Genomic DNA, 23,298 nt, shown 5'->3' on the forward strand with positions numbered 1-23,298 from the left:
CCCCTCTTAATAATTGATAGAACAAGTAGAGAAAATATAATCAAGGATACAGAAGACATAAACAACACTATGAACAGAACTGACCTAACTGACATTTACAGAACATTCCTGACAACAATAGATTATACCTCCTTTCCAAGTGTACATAAAACATTTACCAGAAAAGACAATCTATTGGACTATCAAATAACTCTCAATAAATTTAAAAGGATTCAAGTGATATCCAAGTAATTCAACTATGGTCTCTGACCACATGGAACTCATTAAAAATCAATAAAATAAAGATGTCTGGAAAATATATAAATATTTAGAAACTAAATAAAACACTTCTAAACAACTCATGGGTCAAAGAAGAAATCAAAAGGTAATATAGAAAGTATTTTGAACTGAAAAACAATGAAAATTTTGGAGATGGCATTAAATCACTTAAAGGAAGTTTCAAGTGGTAAAGAAAAATAAAGTTCTGAAATTAATGATTTCAGCTTTCCCCCCAAGGAAGCTATAGATATAGGTGGCAAATAAACACCTGAAAAGATTCTCAATATCATTAGTCATTAGCAAAATGAAAATTACAACCATAATGAGGCACCATTACAATCCACCACAATGACTGATGGCAAATGCTCTGATTAAATCGGGTACTGAAGATCTGAAACAACTGGGATTCTCACACAACCTGAAAGTTTCTTTAAGAGTTCCAAGTACACCTGCCATACAGCACTGTAATTCCACTTAGAAATACGTACCCTCCCCCTAAAACGAAAGCCTGTGTTCATACAAAGACTTGTACATGAATGTTAACAGCAGCATTATTTGAAATCACCAGAAATCTCAGATGACCCAAATGTCCATCAAGAATACACATATATTCAAGTTGTGGTATATTTATACAACTGAACATGCCTCATCAATAAAAGGAAAGAACTATTACTGTATATTGCAATAAGGGTGACTCTCAAAATAATTATCTGGAGGGAAACAGCCATAGAAAAATAGAAGAAGAAGAGAGAATATACTGTATGATTCCCTTATATAAAACTCTAGAAAATACAGGAAAACACAAATAACCTGTAACGTTTACCTACAAATAATCTCTAGAGAATACAAACAATCCATCTGAAAATACAAACAGACTACCTGAAGAGTGGGCTTCCCTGGTGGCTCAGCTGTAAAGAATCCACCTGCCAATGCAGGAGATGTGGGTTCGATCCCTGGGTCAGGAAGATCCCCTGGAGAAGGAAATGGCAACCCACCCCAGTAATCTTGCCTGGAGAACCCCATGGACAGAGAAGCCTGGCAGGATACAGTCCATGGGGTCACAAAAGAGTTGGACACGACTTAGCAACTAAACAACAAGAATAACCACCTGAGGAGCGGGGAAGGTAGGACCGGGGTGGGGATTCCCAGGGGGCACAGGGGGGGCTGTTGGGTGATGCATATGTCCAGCACCTTCATCATGGTTACAGTTTCACAGGGGCATACATACATCAAACAAAACTGTACACACACATGTGTGTTTATTGTATGTGATTAAACCTAAATAAAATGGTTATTTTTAAGTAAAAAAAATAGGTTTAAAAAATGATGCTCAAAAACAGTGCCTGGCTCCGTCTAACGTCTGACAAATGGCAGATCCCAGTCTTGGTTCTGGGCTCTCAGTGGGGCTACAAAGTTGGCTAGGATGTGATCCTTGTGCTCAAGGACTCCTCAGTGGAGCTGGGGAGAGAAACAAGTGAATCGATTACAATAAACATAATTGTTTTAGAGTGTTGCTAAATGAAATTTTCAGATGGTAAATGTTACAGGGACTTAATGTTCGAACAGAATTAGAATCTTCAAAATGAAAGGAAGAAAAAAAATTAAATCTCTTCCCTCCCTCTCTTCCTGTGTGTCCCGAATAGAGATTTCTTGAAGCTATTTCATTCACCATGCATATCATGGTCTTTTGTTCTTGCTTTCTTCAATTAGTTTATTAGCATTTCTCTCCCCTGCATTATGCATGTGTAGCCTAATCCCATTTTCATTTGCTTTAACTCAGCGTGTGTTTGGGGGCAGGAATGGTTTAAAAGTCTGGAATGATGTTCGCTGGACTGTTGACAGGAGTCTCCTCTGGTGTGAGCCAAGTCTGTACTCAGAGGGTCCTTGTGGAATATTTGTTGGTGAAAAACCAATGAAGATGCCAAGGTGAGGGCTGGAGCCTCAGGGGCAATAGCAGGAGAACAGTCTGGGGAGAGGGGTTTGAAGAGGTTCAGACGCTGGGATGACCTTCTGCTCGGGGTGGCAGGGATATCTCATGATACAGGCAGAGCAGCTCTAGATGAAAAGAAATGGCAGGAGTTGAGACCAGAGAGGGCTCTGAAGTCAGTTCATGAACAGCCTCATGGACCACGTGAAAGAATCTGAACTCCATCCTATGGGCCCTGACACCCCACCATCTGCTGAAGACCTATTCCAGCAGAGACGTGAGCAGATGTTGAGAGAAAAAGCACGAGTGTGTCTGAAACACAAGTATATGTAGCAGCCAGAGTGCACCACCTCATCCTTGGAAAGCACAGCACGCATCAGAGATGAAGGTGCCTGCAGGAGAAACCTGTTTTTTGCTGTTTAACTCTAACTTATCAGCCTTCTTTGATCACGGAATCCTTTTCCCACAAAACACCTACGAATTAGCAGAATACAGGTTCCCTGGGGCATGGTGTAGAGACTGCTGTAGGAAGCCTGGCTGGTGCTTCCCCTGTCCTCCTCCCTGGCTGCTCCATCACCCGCTGATGGCCTGGTCAAGAATGGAGAATGCAAGCCTAGGAAAGGGAGGTGCAGTGGAACCTGAGATGCTAACAGTCATAGCTTGTAAAGCAGGATCACAGCTTTCTGAGCTCATGAAGAATTGGGAGGTCATAAATGTCTCTTCCCCTCCATGAAGGCAATTAAAAAATCAGAGTTAAGGTGAGGAAGCAAGAGGCAGATGTAGCAGTGGGATCCTTAAGCCAGCACCTCCTCTGTGTGTGAACCCCTCATGCTGGGGACTCCAGGCAGCCTGACAGAAAGGAGGTGCAGCCCTCACTCATAGGCTGTTCCAGAAGCCAGATGTGTGTATCAAGTCCCCAACACAGCATAGCTGGGGTGAGGAGTACAGGATGGCAGAAGGGTGAATAAATCCAGGGAGATCTTTTGGCAGAGGCAATGCTTAGCAAACTCCTGCAGGAAAGGTAAATCCTTGACAGTCAGAGGTGGTCATTCCAGGCCTAAAAGAAAATCCTAGCAAAGGTCCAAAACCGAGACAGAAAAATAAATAGAGGAAACAACAAGTCACCCACTGCTTGTAGGGATAAACCACGGGCATGCAGGCAGAGGGCAGAAGTAAGGAAAGGATGAAGAGGTGTTATGGGTCATCCTGGAATGAGTTCTGAGGCAGCAGGCAGGATGTAGGTTTTCATTGACTAGGGAACCAGCCAGTAGGTTGGAAACACTGGTCCCTGGGACTGGAACACGGTGAGAAACAGCTGAGGGGAGGATGATGGATTCAGAGAGAGGCACTGAGCTGGAGGTGATCACAAGGCTTGCAAGCAGCTGAGTCCAGAAGGCATCTGGATCCCTGGGTCTGGAGCTCAGAGGAAAAAGATATGGGGTGTGGGGGTCATGAAAATAGGCTAGTGGTGGGGCAGGGCCTACTAGCTCTGCCTCCTCCCTCCTTAGAACCTGCCTCCCCCTGGGCACCTGCTGAACCACAGAACAGAGCCCACCCAGAGCATCAGTTGTTGACAAAACCTAAGCACAAGGGTTATGTACCTGCTTCTGCATTTCTTGAACCATTTGCATAAAAGTTTGCTTTGTTCCCATGTCTGGAGGAACTCTGACAGTGAGAGCTATCCAGTAACAAAGGGGGTGCTTCAGGTCCCCTTCACAGATGGTTTTGGAAGAGGCTGGAAAGACAAACATTCCATGAAAGAATTTCCCCCATAAGCTTCTCAAGAGGCCAGACAATGAGGCAGGTGTGTCCTGCCTGGACGCAGAATGTCTCAGGAGAGCGTTCTCCTCTGCCCCCAGTCTGCATCCAGACCCTGCCTAGCGCTGAGGACACAGACACCTGCGCATCACTAAGCCAGAGCCACGTGGGGAGGAGGCTCTCCAGATCAGCTGACACAGGTTCTGGGAGCCAAAGTCAAGTCTGATGGGTCCTAAACTGGCAGCTTCTGATGAATGACGCACAGCAGTTCCCTCCATCCCTGGGCTTCCCATCTTAATTGTTTGCCTTTGTCTTTTCTTGGAGGCTGACTGGGAAGTACTCTTCAAAGCAACTTGCTCTACCCTATGCTATGTACAATGACTTGCCTTCAACCAAACCCTTTTGAGAATCTACCCTTAATACAGGGTATTGGGGATTCAGTGGGGACCTGGATCCTGTCCGTGTCCCCAGGGGACTCACAGCCTAGTGGCTACCTTGACTAATATTCAAATTTGCTATTCACACTTCTTTTGAATCCCCCATCCCCCTCCAAGTTAATGTGTAACTTAATCAATTGATAAAAATACAGTTTATGCCCCAAAGCACATCTGCTTGCCAGTGTCCTTTCCCTCAGTAGAGCCCAAGGATCTGTAGAAACTGTCAGCAAGGCTCACATACTCACAGCCTTTCTCTGCATCCAATTACCCCTTCTCCAAATAAAACAGACCTGTAATATGCAACACCAATATTCACCAGTGAGGGTGCAGACATATTAAGAAAACCACTTCATGAAGAAAACAAACAAAAACACGTGCCCTTGAGTGTTTATCTTGAATCCAGGAAAACACATTAAGAAAGTCAAATACAGAAAGAAAAACTGAAGGACAGAGCCGTGAGGAATGAAGGAAGCAGCGGGTGGAGCTGGAGGATCACCACGGAGGCCACCCTGGGGAAAGATGTGGTAGGAAGAGACACTGCCTGAGCGCGTCTGATGGGCTGAACTTCCTCCAGAGAAGTGGTGAGCAGTTCGGGAAGCGAGAGATGGAGTCCCAATGTAGATGCTAGAGTCTGGAGATCATGGTGGAGCTGCTAAATACCTGCCCCTGATTCTTTTCCTCCCATTTTATTTTTTCCGAGCCATCACATATGATAAACAGAGAAGCAACTGGGAAACTATTGGTCTGTGGGTCTGTATTTGGATAGAGCCTGGAATGCTGTAACCATCCTAAGAATAATAGGACTTGTTTCCAAGAGGGTCATGCCGTACTAGGAAACAGCAGCTCCGAATATGGCTTGGATAAATTGACTTGTGATTTAGAAAACAGCTCAGTCATTAACCAGAGGCCACACTGGGGTCTAAGAGTCAAAGCTTTACAAAAGGACCCACCATCAGATCTCAGACTTCAAGAATGTCCCTGAGTGCACACCAAGGCCAGCTCAAGGGCATCCCCATCAGTATGCATACCAGAGCCCTATTGATTGGTCTTACGGAATCAGACCCTGACTGTAGGTTAAAGGATCATTGCCAGGACTACCTGCAGGATGGTGTCATTTGGTGTGAAGGTCTCTGGAGCCAACAGTCTTCATACAAAATCCCAAAAGCACCTTTCAATAGCTGTATGACCTTGAGCAAGTAATTCAACCTCTCAAGCCTACCTTTTCCCATCTGTAAAATGGGGATGCTAATAACTACCATACAAGGTTGTGAATGAGGGCTAAGGGTGGTAACAAACACAAAATACCCTGACAAGTGCTTGGCCTCCCCGTAGAAAAGGAAACTCAGAAAATGGGAGGGGTCACTTCTGGGGACATTTATCCCAGGGACAGCCACATGATTCGTCTTTGAGTTCACGGTGCAATGTGCGGCTGACTGGGGTGGAGCTCAGCAGTCCTCTTGGGTGAGGCTGTTCCAGTGTGGCCCTGACAGCTGTGCCCACATCCAACACCTCCCGGTGGCATTTCCTGCCACCCAACAATACCCTGAGGACACCTCACACTGGTTAGTGTTAACCCCAGCCCTGGAGAGGGGGTGGGAGGGACAGACAAGAGAGTCCTTGGAGTGGGTCAGGATTCAGGGGAGGAAAAAGGAAATCAGTTAGAAATGTAAAAACAGTACTTTTTGAAGACTGACAATATAGAAACCCTGGCCATCTGATTTGGAGGAGCCCTCCCCAAAATAAAGCCAGCATCTGACATCTGCCTTATGGGGCACATAGAATCCCTCCGTCTCCGGGAACAAAAGAAACCTATAAAGAAGCTGGCAAAGCCCAGAGGATCAAACCCTCCCAGCACCAAGAGGACTCCGGCAGGCTCTGAAGAAAGCAGCCGTCATGTCCCTTCTCCTAATTACCAGCACAACCATCTGCAACCCCAGGGAAATGGACCTTGCAGGTCTCCAATTGGCCTGTGTAGACACGGAGTTAACAAGGTATGAATTCATGGACAAAAACCATGAAAAGTGGGCCTCGCAAGCAGTTACTATCTGATACTACCTGCAAAATAAGAAAGTAAGCCACCCAAAACTCTTTCAGCAATGGTAGCACTGAGCTAATGAAGAAACACACATCATAAAAGCATAAATTACCTGCACGATAAACCCTGCATCTTCTAGAATGTGGCCATTAGAAATCAATCAGTTAATTTAGGAGCAACGGAAGGCCACGGGCCGATGAAAGCCCGTGCCAGGAAGCACTTTGAAGAGTCAGCTATATTAATAGCTGGCTGGAGTCATATGCACTGTCCCAGAGGGTGCTTCCTGAACGGATGTGCAGGCAGAGGGGGCTCTTCAGGGAAGCGAGGGCATGTTGCTTCAGGGAAGCGAGCCCATGTAATGTGTGCGGCGTGAGCAGGCCAGGGCCAGGTAGGGTGCAAGTGGTGGAGAGCAGACCACGCCACCATGAAATCTCGATGTCCCCATTCCTCCCAGGGCCCAATCCAGTGGGAAGGCCACCTGAGGGAGAGATTTACCATTTACCCCCTTTAGAAGGTTACACTGACCCACTACCTGACCAGCTGCACAGGGGGATGTGTGCACACAGACACACACCTATACAGATACACATACACACATACTGACATGTGCATGCATTAATGCACACACATCCATACACACTCTCACAAATATATACAGTTACACACTCACACCCATGCACTCTTACATACACACAGTCACATAACACACATATACCTTCAGGCTCCTACAGGAAGTGCAGCCTCTAGCCCGTTCTGCATTCCTTTGCACATCCCCTCTGCATCCCCTTTTCTGGCCAGCCTCCATCTCTCCAGTCTCTGACCCCTGGCACGTGGCCTCCCCTCACCCAACATATCTAGAGCCTGACGCCACTTCCTCCTGGACTCAAATCTGCACTGTTTTCCTGGCTCCCACCTGCTCCAGGTGAGCAGCTTGGCATGGCCCATCCAACTCTCTCACCTGCTGTCTCGCTCAGTGAAGCCCTGGACTCCACTCCAGCACCCCAAGTCAGAGCAGAGCCTGACCGGTCACTCTGTACGTTCTGAGTGGCGGGAGCTCAATGTAAGCCACGCCCTTCACCATTCTGGAGCTCTTACCTCATTCACAAAGACCCAATGGCTGTCCTTGGAAGCCAGGTTGGTCTCCACAGCCTGCAGAGAAAAAGAAATGTAAGAAAAAAACATGAACAGAAGCAAGCCAGAGGCTGGCAGACACACAGGATGACTGCTGAGACGGAGTTTGATAAACACTGTTCTTGGAGAATTTTTTCCTCACAAAATACGCCATCCCCCTGGGCAGCTCTGGCCACCTCAGCTGCTGGATGCATCATTTGAACACGGACGTCTGATTTCCTGCTGTTCTTTGGAATTCGCGTGCACCAGCCCGGAGCAAGGTTAGAAGCTACAGCTCCTGAAGGCATCACGGGCGGGGACATCCCTCCCTTTCTCATCTCAGAGACTGCCTGCAAACTCTTTTCTAGAGGGTTACTGGGGTGGGGGATGTCTCATCATTCCCCAAGGCTAGAGACTCAGGAATCTGCAACAAGGGATTTACAGCTGCTTGGCCAGCCAAGCTAAACAACACCCAGGAAGATGGCGGCTCACAGCCAGGGCTCTGAGCTGCCTTCAGCTCTAAAGAACCCATCAAGGACCCTAGAACTGACTCTTTTTTTGCTCCAGAACAGTGACCCCCACCTCCCACCATTCTCTATTAGAGCATTTTGTTCCGTTTATTTATAGCACTTGCCATGTCTGTACTTGACGGAGAAGGCAATGGCACCCCACTCCAGTACTCTTGCCTGGAAACTCCCATGGGCAGAGGAGCCTGGTAGGCTGCAGTCCATGGGGTTGCTAAAAGTCAGACATGACTGAGCGCTTCACTTTGACTTTTCATTTTCATGCATTGGAGAAGGAAATGGCAACCCACTCCAGTGTTCTTGCCTGGAGAATCCCAGGGACGGGCGAGCCTGGTGGGCTGCCGTCTATGGGGTTACACAGAGTTGGACACGACTGAAGTGACTTAGCAGCAGTGTCTGTACTTGAATAGTTTTCAGCTTATTTATTTCTTATTATCTATCTCCTTTAACCAACTGGGGTCTCCATGAGGTCAGGGCCACACCTATGGCCGTCACATTTGTATCTCAAAACCTTCCACTATAACCAGCACATAGGCAGTGTTCAATATATAAAGAACACTGTTGTTGAACATATGAATGAAGGATAGGAGGGCTAGGCAGATGGGACCCAGTTACTTATTTTGCTTCTCATATGTTTTTAGGAGTGCTCTTTCCCTTTTTAGACTGGAAATCCAACTACTTTAGCACATTAAAAAGTGGGGCAGGTGTATGGGATAATTTTGAACATTTAAATTTTTCTGTAGTTTTCCAAATAAAAAGAGTAAGTGTATGTAGATTGACAAAAGAGGAGGAATTGATAGTTTTCCAGCTTGTCCTGTAAGAATACTCACAGTTAGCACGTGCCAAGTATTGCTGAGTGCCAGGCAATGTGCCAGGCCTTCTATGAACATGGGAGAGAGTTCAGATCATAGTTCTCTTTTATTTTTAATTTTTTTATATTTTTATAATGTAATTTTTATTACTCTTTATTTGGAAAGGTACAGAAAAAAGCAAATGTTCAAAATTATCCCATAAACCTACCACATTTTTTAATGTGTTAAAGTAGTGAAAACTCCCCATGTATCCCTCCAAATTCATCCCCCAGGGACTATTCCAAATGGCCCCTTCCAGAAGTTTTTGGTCACGTCTGCATGTGTCTGCATACACTTAGCAAACTGATGTTCTTATCAAAATGGGGTCATGAAACACACATCAGGTTTCAACTATCACTTTTGACTTATCAGTGTATGAAGAATATCTTTTCCTCATCAGTACACAGAGGTTTGATTTGTTCTTCTTAACAGGTGAGGCATAGAGGGGTAAGAAGCCTGCAGGCTCCAGTGACCCAGCATACACATGGCACTGCCATTGTACAGGGCCTCAGTGAGAACCACACCTCTGCAAGGAATGAACGCGTTTGCTGGTCAACACAAAAAGCACATGGAAATGGGGCCTGTGGGGGTGCCTGGGCCAGCTCTAGCATCCCAGTCCTTTGGACACTAAGGGTGGTCATTGGCGAAGGCCACAGATGCTCCTTCTCCAGCCTATGAATGAAAAGGTACCATCCCCCATGAAGACAAGTGGGGACAAGAGTCCAGACTGGACTGGAGGGATGGCCTCCACCAGCTGGCATTTACCACTCTGGTCTCTGTTTGCTTATCTGTAAAATGTACATAACACTTGCTTCCTCTTGTCTGCCTATGTAGGTGTAATATTTCGGTCTCAAGAAGCAGCAAACACACAGAGCAGTGTCCAGAGAAGCCCCGGCCCTTCCCAGGAAGCAGCAATGGGAAGTGTGCATCCCCATCCTTTGTGAGTTCCATCCTTACCTCTCGACTCATCTACATTCTTAGATCCTGAGAGTCTCCTCTGGCCACAGGAGTCCTTCCCTTAAGAGACAGGCGCCCATGAAAAGCTTTCTTGCTCAGGATGAAAGAGTTATGTCTAAGAATACCTTGGCCGCTCCCTCCCAGCCAGAGGAAGAAGTTGCCAAGCGTTCCGTCTCCTGCACTTGTACGAAGGAAGCACTGAGAGAGGCCATGCGCTATGCCTGGGTCCCTCGTGGGGCCATGAACTGAAGACTCCTTTCTCGACACTCTACAAATTCCATAAACCATACTGCAAAGAAGGCACAGGGACTTCGGAGTCAGCGGCTCTCTGAGGAACCCTTAGACCCTCAGGCAGGGTGGGGAAGGGAGAGCCCCCCAGTCTATAGCTTCCTTCCTCCCAATACACAGACTGTCAGGAATGTCTTCAGAAGCTCAGAGGCCCAGGAGGAGGTGGGGAGGGAAACGTGAGACAGGTGATGTGAAGTCACTGCAGCACATGGCCAGGCTCTGACTTGCCTCCATTCCTGACACCTCAGCATTTCCTTAATGCTCACGTAGAGAAGAAGGCACTCCAGTACTCTTGCCTGGAAAATCTTATGGATGGAGGAGCCTGGTAGGCTGCAGTCCATGGGGTCGCTGAGGGTCAGACATGACTGAGTGACTTCACTTTCACTTTTCACTTTCATGTATTGGAGAAAGAAATGGTAACCCACTCCAGTGTTCTTGCCTGGAGAATCCCAGGGACAGGGGAGCCTGGTGGGCTGCTGTCTATGGGGTCGCACAGAGTCGGACATGACTGAAGTGACTTAGCAGAGGACAACCAGTAACATGCTCATCAAATCTGCACATGATACAGAGCTGGGGGTGTCATGGCATCTGAGAAAGCTGAAACACTGAGCCAAATCTAAAGAGACACAGTTGAAGAAGGCTGAACTCAAAGCCCTACACTTATTTTCCAGGAGCAGAAGGGCACATGGGGAGATGAGACTTCAAAGTGAAGACCCAGGAAAAGGCAGGGGCTAGAAGGTCTGTGCTGCCCTTGGGGAGTTGACTAGAAGGTCAGTCTGCTTGATGGAGGGCACTGCAGACTGGAAGCGGTCACGGAGTTGGACAGTGTAAACTGATGGCCAGTTATAGTCACCAGGGACAGTCCAGGAATGCAGAGAGGCTGGAATTGATCCTTATAGCGTCTGAGAGCTGATTCAGGACCAAGGTCTCCAGTGCTCGGGTAAGGAGATAACAACTCAATATGAGACAGAACTTTCTGACTTTCCAAGGAGTTCAATATGGAATGGTTTGCCACCCCGGGAGCAGCAAGGTCTCATCGAAGAAATGATTGAATGGAAGGCAGATAGTTGGACGATGAATGGTAAGTGAATATCAGCATGGAGGTTGACCATGGGTGAGGGGTAACACCCATCATCACTGGCATTCTGCAGCCATGAATCTCAGTCTGGCTACATGTAAGAACCTCCTAGGGAGCTTTGTAAAATGCAGACCCTGGGGCCCTACTCCTTGGAATCCTAATTCACCGGGAATGGTCATGTGCCTAAGATACTGTGTTCTTTCAGAGCTCTGAACCCTGAATCTTAGCCTCCAAAGCTGGGAGCTCTGTAGTCCAGAATGTGTAGTTTTGTGAATTTGAAGGTGTAGGCGCACCTGTACAGGTGAGAGGTCCTCCACTGTCCCTGCAGGAGCCAGCAGTGCAGACCTAACTCAGCCGCCAGGACATCCCATGCAGCAGGTGAGAGCCCCGGCTACACTAAGGCATCTTCCCACCAGGTCTCAGACTCATGTGTGGAAGATAATGATGGAGAGAATTGATCAGAAAACCCACAGGACAACTGGCCAACTTTCCTGTCCTACTTTCCCTCACCAATTAGCAATTAGCTAATTTGTTAAGCCTCTTTTCCCCACATGGAGATAAATAGCACTTGGCTGCAGCCTTTTTCAGAGGGTGCAACTCACACAGAAGCTGCGATGGCTGGTGAGAAGGAGATGCAACTGCAGATTTAGCGAGAACACCCTCCCCTCCCCCAATGACTGGAGAACTGCTGCCAGCTCCCTGGGCAGAGCCCTAAATGCTCCAAGCCCAGAGGATGGTGTCCCCTTCTAAGTACCCTTCCCTCATCTTCTCCAACCATAAGTGAGGCAGGTGGAGGCCCCTGAGATCTCCCTTTTATCTCAGAGCCAGCAAGGTCAGGACAAGGCAGGCAGGCAGAGCATGGTCAAATCCCAGGTCCGCCTCTACTTACCTGAGTGCCCCTGTGTCAGCTACTCCACCTCTCTGAGCGGCAGCCCCATGCCTGCAGGGTGTTAAGATGCCGGCAGCACAATCGATGCTGTGCCCTGGGCCCCCTCAAATCCCATTGGGAATTCTGAGCGCGCTGGCTCTCCATGCGCATCCATTGCCAATGCAGACACTGACCAACTGTCGGAACTCTCCTTGGCACTCATGGAAATGTGCACCCTCACGAAGGACTGGGGATGCCCAGCTGCCCCGTTCCACTATGGGGACTGTTTGGAGTGTAAGCTCAACTGTTTCCAGGTTCCTTCTGCAGGACCAGCCCACACGGCCTCACTGCTGGCTGCCTCTACTTCCATGATCCACATTCCCACTCCCTTGCTGGGCTCTTCTTAATTCCCCTGGGAAAACTTCTTAATAAATCGTCATCACACAAACTCTCACATCAAAGTTGGCTTCTGGGAACCCAACCTGAGACAAGCACCCCCCATCTTACAAATATTGTGAGAACTAACATGAAATTAAGTTGAAGCCTCCATCCCAGAAAGAAGCTCATATGGATGATCAGTGAACACGAAGACCCTCCCCATTCCTTTCACTCACATCTCTTGCCTGGTTGTCACTCGATGGTCTTTTTTGAATACATAGAAATCTCTATACATTTCTATACATTACACAGTAATTACTCATGTGTTCCTGTTTTTTTCATTCAGTAGACAGCACTAGCCACATAGAGCAGCTGTTCCAACTCTCCTGGTTACTGGTGAGAGCCAGGAGTCTCATCCCATGACATCACAGAGCCAAAAGCGGCCTAAAGACCAATAATAAACACACCATGCAAATGTGGTGAGCACTCCTCCTCCCTGAGTTCATAGACCCTTCAAAGCAGCACAAAGTGGGTTTCTGCTTTTGTCATCTCAGCCATGCCACAGGTTTACTGCTGGCATCTGCAGAGGAGTGTTGGGCAGCTAGATAAGTAAAGGGCGGCCCCTTCTTTCCACGAGCAGGGCCGGGAGCAGACCGGACCTTCTGCTCTGGGTGGGTTCCTGGTCGCTGACCCACTGCAAGTAGGGCAGCTGGTTTCCTCAAACCACGCTTCTCTCCTGCAGTGGGGCACTGAGACCCCTCACTAAAGAATGCAGTAGCAGGAGATAGAGTCCTGAGCAATCGCAGGAGCTCTGCACAGACGTGCGGGCCCCAGAAACTAGGTCTCAATGAACCCAAGGGCTGCTTGTAGTAATAGCAAAGGAGCCCTGGTTAGGTGGTTGCTGTGAGTCCCTAAAAGGCCATGCCTTGACCATCAGAGCCCAAAGGCCTGGCTCCTAGGTTCCCTCAATAGACTGACAAGAAGAGAGCTTTAGAAGAAGAACTGAGGAGGTGGAAACTTGTAAAGAATCATACTGACTCCTGCTTCAACCCCTTGCAAATAGAAGAGGAGACCCAAGATGCTTAGGTGGCATGTAGCCCAGGCTAGGGCTGGGATAGTGGACATAAGCAGCCACAGGAAGGAACATCTCACACAGAGGCTGAAACGGACACCTGCCCTGGTTCTGATAAAGCACACTATCATAGGTTGACCCCACTTAAAGGAAGCGGAAAGCAGCTGTTCTTCCCACACCTGAGGAAGGGAATGCGTCTTCTCGTCTGTGAGCAGCAGCTCCTGTCTGAACCTCAGAGAGCCTTTTTCCATGGCCAGTGGCATCTACAGAGCTGGGGTATGAGTGACATGGGACATGCCAGCCTACAGACCTACCAGGGGACATTTAGATCCTGTCCTGGCCACCAGCTACTTTGATCCCACAGTTTTCATAGAGAACTAGATGCAGACCAAACCCCAGCTCCTGGTTCCCAAATGCTCTGGACAGAAAGCACAGCCAAGAATGAGATGTGTGGGGCTGCTTGCCTGGAAGGAGCTGAAGAGGCCTCTTGCCCACACAGAGGTAAGAATCAGTGCTAATATACAAATGCCTGGAAGGAAACAGAGAAGAGAGGGGTCCTGAAGGATCAGTAGAAGTAGCTCCAGCTTGGTCCTGTGTTCTCAGCCTTTCAGGCAGGACCAAGTTGCAGCCATTTCTGAGAGTGAGGAGAAACTGCTTTTGTCAAGCACCAGCCAGATACTTCAATACAACACATCTACTTCACAAGCCACAGGTCTCACTTTATTCACAGCACCCTAAGAAGCCAGGAAAGTTCTCATTCCCATTTCACAGCAGAGAAACTAAGATCTACATCTACACTCAGACTTGCATAGGCCCCTCAGATTCAGAAACTGAATCTGAACTTGGGCCCTTTTGTCCCCTAAACATGTGTTCTTTCCCCTTGAGCATGCGGCTCTCCCAAAAGCCTGGTCACCCATCAGAGCAAGTGTACAAGCTTTCAGGCCTGGCCCTCTGACCATGGGAACAAAACCATCTTTTCTTTTTTCATATCTAAGGAAATACCCTTATGAGTCATGGCGCCTACCTTCCCAGGTTAACTTGTCCTCCTAAGTCTGAGACCATTGTTTCATTTGCCTTTCTCAAGTCTGAGCCTATTTCACTTTATCTTAGCCTCAAGAAATACTAAATGGAGTGGAAAAAACCTCCACATGGAAGCCTTCCAGCAACATCACTGAGGATTTATTTTACAAAGTGCAAATGCCACTGACTATTTGTGTATGTGTTAATTGTTGGCCATGTCTCCATCCCCCTCCCCCAACACTGGGAGCCTGAGATAATGAAAGCTTGTCGACGATAAGCATCTTTTTAAAACCCCAACTCTAACATTTCAGAACAGTCCCCCCCTGGAGCCCAAGGCCTGGCATTTTCCCAAGGACAGACATGGAGCTAACTTTAAAGACCCACTGCTGTCTTTGCAACAGCATGCTATTTAGGAACAATTCTGTCTATGCAATGTCACCCCCCTGGAGCATGATCAAGTGCAACGCCCCTCTTTGCAAGGAAGGGGAGGAGCTGGTTGCAAGACTATGGATGGTCCCGGGAGCCCAAGGAATGGTCCCCAGGAGCTCAAGGAGACCAGCAAAGCAGTCACCATGAGGCCCAAGTTTCAGAAGATATGCCCAGAACTACCATGAGGAAACCCATTAAGGGCAGTTAGCACTGAGCTGCATGATGCCACACCGTGCTTCCCAGGGGCTGCCTTCTCGGGAAAAGGCCTGAGCTTCTGGTCCAGATACTCGCCCTCTATACTCCAGGCTTGCCTCCAGAACCCCTTGGGGCCTTGCTTTCACCAGAAAACTGGTGGATTTCCCCCCATCTGTTCCCCCTCCCCACATCTCCCATGGCTCCTCTTTACTCTTACTCCTTAGCTTTTCTGGCTCCATCCTTACTCGTAGATCTCACTGAGGAATCTTGGGTCCTGTATCACAGCCACACAAGGCCATCTGGGGAAGGTGTGGCAGAATTAATCTTGTGTAGCTTCCAAAAGTAACTCTGGGACACTGAAGAGGGAGATCTGAGCCTATAGCCTGGGAATGCAGGAAGTACTCTGGCTGGGCCAGGCTGGACGGAGGTGAGGGTTACTTACATACTGGGTCCAATGACTGACACTTGCTGAACAACTCTGCCACCTGACCTGGAGCTAAGCCCTTTACAGGTGAAACCTCCCTGGGTCCTCAGGACAGCTCATTGACAGAGGTTCTGAGCCTGTAGGTGGGGAAGTCTCCCAGCAAGTCAGTGCGGCCGAGGCAGCACAATCCAGCCTTTCCGACACCAGAGTCCGTGTGCTTTTGAGCATATTGTGCAGACTCGGGAACTGAGCAAAGACACACTCACTCGGCACTTTTTGTAGATGTTTAATGCAAAATCGACAGCGGAGCTGGAAGGCAATGCAGACAGTGGCGAGGCCTGGCATGTGGAGCTAAACAGACTTCTGTAAAGTCGGGTCCCAGATTCTGGAGTTTCCTGCCACCATCCTTCCCCAGAACTCCTGGGTCAAGTGATCCTCTGATTGCCACAGGGCTTCTGTATATGGAAGGCAGCCTTCAGCCCCTCGCCAAGAAGTGAGCTCCTCCAGGGCTGAGGTCTGATGTAGTCACCACACAGCCCTGGCAGATGACGAACTTCGGAAAAATGTCTATGGAAGGAATGAACGGGTGCGTCCACACTCCTGGATATTTGCTGGTGCTCAGTATGAGGAAGGTCAGGGGCATAAGTAGGAAGCTCAGTACAGCACAAGGGGATACTGACATACAGGCAACCACAGCTCTGCACAGCAGGTACCGAATTAATGGAAAGCCACACACATGAGACCTGTGTCCTCACTTCCCACGGGATCATCATGCCATGCAAAGTAAGTCCTGCCTGTATTTCAAAGCAGCATCCTTTCTCTGCAACTCTGAGAGAACCTGAGACTGAAATGAAGTGAATGTGAAAGACAGATAAATGAAAGATATCATGACCTTTAGAAGCTGATGGAAACATAATCAAATTTTAGAGCTTTTCTGTGGGAATGTAATATTTCTTCACTTCTGCTGAGTTCCGAACCTCCTGATGAAAGTTCCCGTTTATCCTATATCCCGCCTAACAATACACTAATTTCTGGGCTTGGTTGGTCCATCAATGGCATTTAAAAGGATATTACCATCACACCAGAGAGAGTTATTCATGAGATTTGTTTCTTAGACTTGCTTTGATCTCAGAAAAACTATTATGTTGCTATTGGGGAAAAAAAAAGAAAGCATAATGGACTAAGTACATGTGAAAATCTGACGGATCTAACAATTTCTAGTCAATCATGATGCATCCCTGGCCTCGGTCCCCACTGTTTACCAAGTCTGAGATAAACAGCTCTTCTAAACTGCCTTCCCACTTTGTACAGAGGGCAGAAGGGCCAGCCCACGGCCTCTGGGGGATGAAGATTCATTACAGGTCATTTCTTGATCCTTCAGATGAAATAGAGACAGGTTCCAGGGCTGTGCAGGAAGTGCAATTGACTGTAATAAAAAGTGAGAATATGCTACATGTGGACAATTTATGAGGAAGCATTAATATCAGCAGAAAAATGAAATGGAGTCTGCTCGCAGGCACGATCTGTTTAATAAGATCAACTTGAAGAAGTGAAGCCAGGCGGTACCGATGAGTAGCAACTGATGGATACTTGGATTTTAATCAGTGGTCCATAATTTCCCTGCCACCGGGAGGGCAGAGAAGCCAAATTAGGCCCTCCATGTTCTCACTCTCACAGACACCCAAGCTGTCCTGATGGGAGGGGGTGGGAGTCAGCTTTTCTGCCAATCTTGCATGATGGAGGAGAAAGGTATTCCAGGTATACCAGGAATACCAAATGATCTCCATAATCATTTGGGGGATTAGGGTGTACAGTAAAGCCAAGGCTTCTGAGCTTATTTACACTTGCTCTGATTTGATGAGAGCAGCCGTCAGTCTCTGCAGTGGGCTGTGTACAATCTCACCACACGGACCCCCAGGGGGCAGGGGACACTCATCTTGGGTGGCAGGTGGCTGCACTGAACTATTTCTCATACACTCTGCTGTTCAGCTCCAGCTTCAAATGATTTTCAGACAGAAGCAAAGTAAAGTCTAAAACTGATTAAATGCTTTCTTATTCTCCCTCCCACAGGTATCTGCATGTTGATACTAGAGCTTGAACCAGTGCTGTGTGCATGCAAAGACCAGCACCAGGGACCCACAGCATCAGATGCTGCTGAAGGAGAGAATGGGGACTGTTTGAGGCAGAAACGTCTCTCCCCTGCCACTGGGTCACATGATACCTCAGAGGCCTGTCCCACACATGTGGTTTCTCAGCCCCAGAGTCTGAGACCCACAGTGGGACATCCATTGGGAGAACAACTACACTGTCTGTGTCGCTCAATTAAAGCATCAGTGTTCAAGGTTAACACCATGACCCCTTCAAATCGTACCAGGCAAGCCATTTCTGCACACATATCTAATTCCTTTTCCCAACCTAAATTGTTTTTAAAAGATGGAAGCGTTTGAATTCTTTTTAAGGCAATAAAGTTGAAAGTAGCAATTCTTTACCAAGCTGATAAGAGCTGCTGGGTGCAATTTGTATTCTTTTTTATGAGCCTGACTTTTGGGAGAACGAAATAGGAAGAAAAATCTCTTCTTTTTAGTTCTGGAGACAAGAACCACTTCTTCCTCGGGGTGCTGGGGAGGAGTTCCCTGGCTCGGGAGTTGTCAGAAAACAAGTCGCTGATTCGTGACCCAGGAAACCCAGGAAACATCCTGTGCTAGGATGGGCACAGGGGGCTGGGGAGCTGGGGTATCAACAGCTGCTCATCTTGGCGCTTGGCTTGGGATTATGGATCCCCTGAAAATGATTCAGAGTTCATGGGCGGGGCTCCACAGTCTTGGGGAATAAGGAAGAGAGGGTGTGGCAAACTCAGTGAAAAGAAGGAGGAATCTATTTCTTTTAGAATCCACAGTAGAAATTGCTTCACAGCCTTTGAGATGGTTTCTTATCAAGTACAAAGCCTCTGTACAATTGGAACCCAGACCCAGGTGCGGTCAGGAGCCTAGGAGTCCTCTGAGCCCAACAGTGAAGCCATGACACTTTTCATTGAGCTGCTAAAAGGAGTACTGAAGAGATGCAGAAGCCAAATACACGCGTGCTTCATCCCCAGGGATGTGGCCTAGCTGCCCGCCTTCCACCACCGCTGCCAGCACAAAGAACCTGGAAAGGCACTACCCACGAGACGGCATCGTTTGGAGAGAAAACTCTCTGAACACAAGGCTTCCAAGCTCAGTGCCTGGAGTAGAAGAAACACCGAAGGAATTTACCACCAACCACATCCTGCCACCTGCCTTAATGTGAGGCACCCCAATGGTTTCATCTAATCATCTTGGTATTGGGCATGACCTTGACCCCCAGGACAGTTTTAAACCTTAAACTCTCCTATTGCCATGCATGTGTGCATATATATACACAACACACACACACAAATAACTGTATTTCATTCACTTTGTGGGAGGAAAATGGGACACAAACAAAAAGGATTAATATTAATGCATCAACAAACATAAAATGTCCACACAGGCATTACTGTAGCCCTCTGAAATTCTTGCCTCAAATCCACACTCATCTTTCCATGACCAGATTTTCTGTATGAACTATGACATGCTTATTCTAAAATGTAAACCTCAACTACATTGTCAGTAATCCTTGCAACAACCATGGAAGGTGATCAATTATGATAGCCTCTTAATAGAAGAAGACAGTGAAGCCTACAATCTGTTAACAGTTTACAGCTAAATGGTCAGCTCTTTGGAGTCACAGACAGGAATAACATCATCTCTGCCCAGGAGGGAGGGCCCAGGTACACAGCCCAAATCACAATAGCACAGGACAGCCTGTTCCCATGTCTTGAGTAGCCATCAGTCCTAACAGACTCAGAGGGCCAGGAAGCTCAGGAGAGGCTCACCCCCGCCCTGAGTGCTCAGTCAGGGTGGACATGACTCATCTTGACTCTGTCCTCCCTGGTACCAGTCGGCTGTGGCCCAGGGAAGGGCCAAGTGCTGGCTAGTGCCCAGCTAGCAGTACAAGGCCCAGGGGAAGGCCACCAGCAGAAGTTAAGAAGCTTCAGGCTAGAAAGCAATTCACTCCACAGGCCTCCTGAAGAAAGAGCAGGGCATGATGGAGGCCCCAGGGAGAAAAACAGGATTCCTTGACTCATCCACATTGTGGATTAATGAGATCAGTGGGATGGAGAAGTCAAAGAGGAGGTGTCATCCTCAGGAAGAGCCATGAGGTGAGAGGGAGACAGCAGCAGAACCCACACACCCATTTAGCAAGCATGCCCAGGGTATCTACGAGGTCAGGTGTCAGGAAGGATGCTGCACATGGAGATAAGGCGGTCTCAGGCTCCATCCTTGAGTAAAACGAGCTGGCAGGGAGAGACAAACCCAAACAGAGAGAGAATTCCACTAGACCAAAGGATAAAGTGCAGGGATGAAGATGTTTTCAGAAAACCAAGAACCAGATACTAACTCCTGCCTCTGGCAAGTGGAAGCCCCCATGATGGGGGTGGGTCCTGATGGGACGGGAGGGTCTTTCAGTCTAAGGAGACAACATGTGCAATCCTGGAGGTGAAATGGGGCATTCAGTTAATAGATCATGGTGGCTGAGTCATATCTTCATATTTTATGAATAAGGATGTGGTTCTATAGTAATTAGAAAAGGTAAAAATCATTTATAATCAAAAGTAGCCATGGAGGTTTCTTAGCTCATGGATGAAGTATAGTACAGAAAAATACAATTTGAACCCTATAGCCAATCCTCTAACTTGCACTAACCAATGTTTCTCTATGGCAGCCCTCAACTAAAGCTTCATTTCCTTCCCTGGGTGGCTCAAATGGTAAAGAATCTGCCTACAATGCAGGAAACCCAGGTTCGATCCCAGGGTCAAGAAAATCCCCTGTAGAAGGGAATGGCAACCCACTCCAGTATCCTTACCTGGAGAATCCCATGGACAGAGGAGCCTGGTGGGCTACATAGTCCATGGGGTTGCAAAGAGTCGGACAAGTCCACGCGACCATCACTTTCACTTTCTTTTTTTTTTGGATTTACAGAAACTTTTTATTTCGAGTTAATTTTTTGTTTGTTTGTTTGTTTTTAATTTAATTTATTTATTTCCCGGAGTGTATTCACTAACTCTTCACTCACCTGCCCAGGCCTGTAATGTCACGTACCTTGCCCTGGCCTGTCACATCACGGAGCTATCCAAACGTCCTGACCAGAATCTCCTCCGGCCTTGCAAGTGAGGAGGGGAGACATATGGTTAGAGCTGCATTCCAGAAAGGTAGACCAGCCCTGTGGAGAAGCCCTTGAGACCACACATCCATTCTTTCTAGCAGTTTCTTTCTTATGATATGCAGCTTCACCGTGCCCATGGTCTGTTGGTGAGGCAGTCACAGCATAGTCTGGCTCCAGTAGCTCTCAACTGGAGTTAAATGTGCATGTGAGCCCACCTCACTGATGGTCACACTGTGGCCCATAGTCAGGGGTGGAAGGGCTCGTAGCACAAAGCATGAGTTACGAGCTGAAATACTGCCAGGCCCCCGTCAGCAGGGCCTATGCTATGCAGTCACATCTGGCTTTTACCCTGTGAACTGCGAGCTTCCAGACTGTGGTCTACTAAATGGAAAAGGTTTAGGAGATGATAAAAGTTCTCCTATTTAAAAAAAAAAACTACGCTGAGAAAGTTTGACATATATTGTATTTATATCCCTACCTTGAAGAACCACAAAGGCATTCACAGAAACGTCCTCAGAACGCTATGTGCTGAACTGTGGCCCCTCCATATTTATATGTGGAAGCCCTTCAAAATGCAATTGTATGAGGTCGGCCAAAAAGTTCGTTGCAGTTTTTCTATCATGTGCTATGGGAAAAAATGAACGAACTTTTTGGCCAACCCAATGTTTAGCGGCAAGGCCTTTAAAGAGTTAAATTAAAATGACGCCAGTAAGATGGGCCTAATCCAGTTTGTCTGGTGTCCTTATAACAAAGAGTAAGAAACACCAAGGGTGCAAGCTCACAGAGAACCGGCCAAGCAAGGGTGAAGAAAGAAGGCAAATCTGACTACAAGACAGGAAGGGAGACCTCGGAGGAAGCCAGCCTGCAGCTTAATCTTGCACTTCAACCTCCAAAACTGAGAGACATATTATGAAAACACCAGCCCCTACTAAGCCAAGCAGTGAACTATGATGAGTATTTTATTGCTTGTACAACGTTAGCTTTCCTTACCTTAGGAATTACTGTGATTTGTATTTATTTGTACAAGTTCTAGAATATATTTGTCCAAATGCTCAGCCACAGAACAGAGGCTTTCAGTTCCCCTCCTCTCCAGAGACAGCCCCCTCTCCCCTGCTCCTGTGCGGACCCCTGCCCTCCTGCTGGATGACAGGGGGCTGTCCTGAGACTCTCCTTATCTGTTCGGCTGGCTGGATTGTCCATACTTGTTTTTACTTCCTTTTATTTTTTTTTTTGGTTTTTGTTTTATTTTTCTGAAGCTCATGCTACAACATCTTCCTAAGAAAAGGTTCATAGACTTGGGCTGTCAGTTTGCAAGTCTATGCATGTTTGGCAATTTTTAAATTTTTTTCCATCACATTAATTGATGATTTTACCTAGACATAATAGGGAACTGGGGGCACTAGTGGTAAAGAACCCGTCTGCCAGAGCAGGCAGACGTAAGAGACACAGGTTTGATCCCTGGGTAGGAAAGATCCCCTGGAGGCGGGCATGGCACCCACTCTAGTAATCTTTCCTAGAGAATCCAATGGACAGAGGAGCCTGGTGGGCTGCAGTCCGTAGGGTTGCACAGAGTCAGACACGACTGAAGTGACTTAGCACGCACGCACTAACTCATCCATGGAAATAGTTGTTTCTCCAGGGTTTTTTCACATCCATCGTTAACCCTAAGCATCCTGATGTCATTCTGCTCCTTGTTCCCTTTATGTCACCTGCCCATCCTCCCCCCCTCCTCCTTCTCCTTCTTTTCTTCTTCCTCTCTCCCTCTTTCAATGACCCACCCCAAACCCCTGTGCCACATTCCTGCCTTTCTCTCCTTGGTGCTTAGAAACTTGGCATTGAAGTACCTTAATGTGAGTCGTCTTTTCCTCTATTTTGGCTAAGAGCTAAATGGTTGATAGGACTTTTTAGTCTGAAGACATATTCCTTTTGTTCCTAGATATTTTCCTGTTTATGTCTTTGATATTTGCCTTCTCTTCATTGTCATCTATTCTTTCTCTAGAATTTCTGCTAGAAGAATATTGAACTTTATAGACTGAACCATTAACTTCTGTCAAGTTTTGTCTCTCATTTTATATCTCTTTACTTTTGATTATACTTTCCTCAACTTTGCATAATAGTTCTATTGGATTTTTTAAAACTCCGTCTTATTTTTTTGCCTTCAGTTGCTATGTTGCGCTCTCCATTCTTTTACATAATTTCTGTTCATGTCTTAAGCAAGAAATATTTTTAATTTCTTGAAGATCATCAGTAATATGGTTTTTGATGTTTTATTCTGTTCCCTGAACTAAGTTGCCCTTTTTCATTTTTGTTTTGTACTCTCGAAGAGATGTCCCTCAAATGCATAATAATCCTTGGTTGTTCTTTCATGTTTCAAGTGAAGCATTCAAATGCCATTTGCAGCAACATGGATGCAACTAGAGATTATCATACTAAATGAAGTAAGTCAGAAAGAGAAAGACAAATACC

The 23,298-nt window shown here is 47.1% G+C and overlaps 1 protein-coding gene across 5 annotated transcripts in view; it reads right to left on the bottom strand.

Annotated features, from left to right (window-relative positions):
• GRID1 (glutamate ionotropic receptor delta type subunit 1) overlaps window positions 1-23,298 on the bottom strand; it is a 685,448-nt gene that overhangs the window by 267,331 nt on the left and 394,819 nt on the right. For 4 of the 5 annotated variants that reach the window (XM_024986927.2, XM_024986926.2, XM_059882690.1 and 1 more), the window contains one exon: window positions 7,511-7,564. The exons of the other annotated variant lie outside the window; for it this stretch is intronic. In XM_024986927.2, coding sequence (XP_024842695.1) covers window positions 7,511-7,564 — 54 coding nt within the window. The remainder of the gene's footprint in view (window positions 1-7,510; window positions 7,565-23,298) is intronic. 5 annotated transcript variants of the gene reach the window in all.

The sequence above is a fragment of the Bos taurus genome, chromosome 28, assembly GCF_002263795.3.
Source record: "Bos taurus isolate L1 Dominette 01449 registration number 42190680 breed Hereford chromosome 28, ARS-UCD2.0, whole genome shotgun sequence".
NCBI classification, from domain to species: Eukaryota; Metazoa; Chordata; class Mammalia; order Artiodactyla; family Bovidae; genus Bos; species Bos taurus.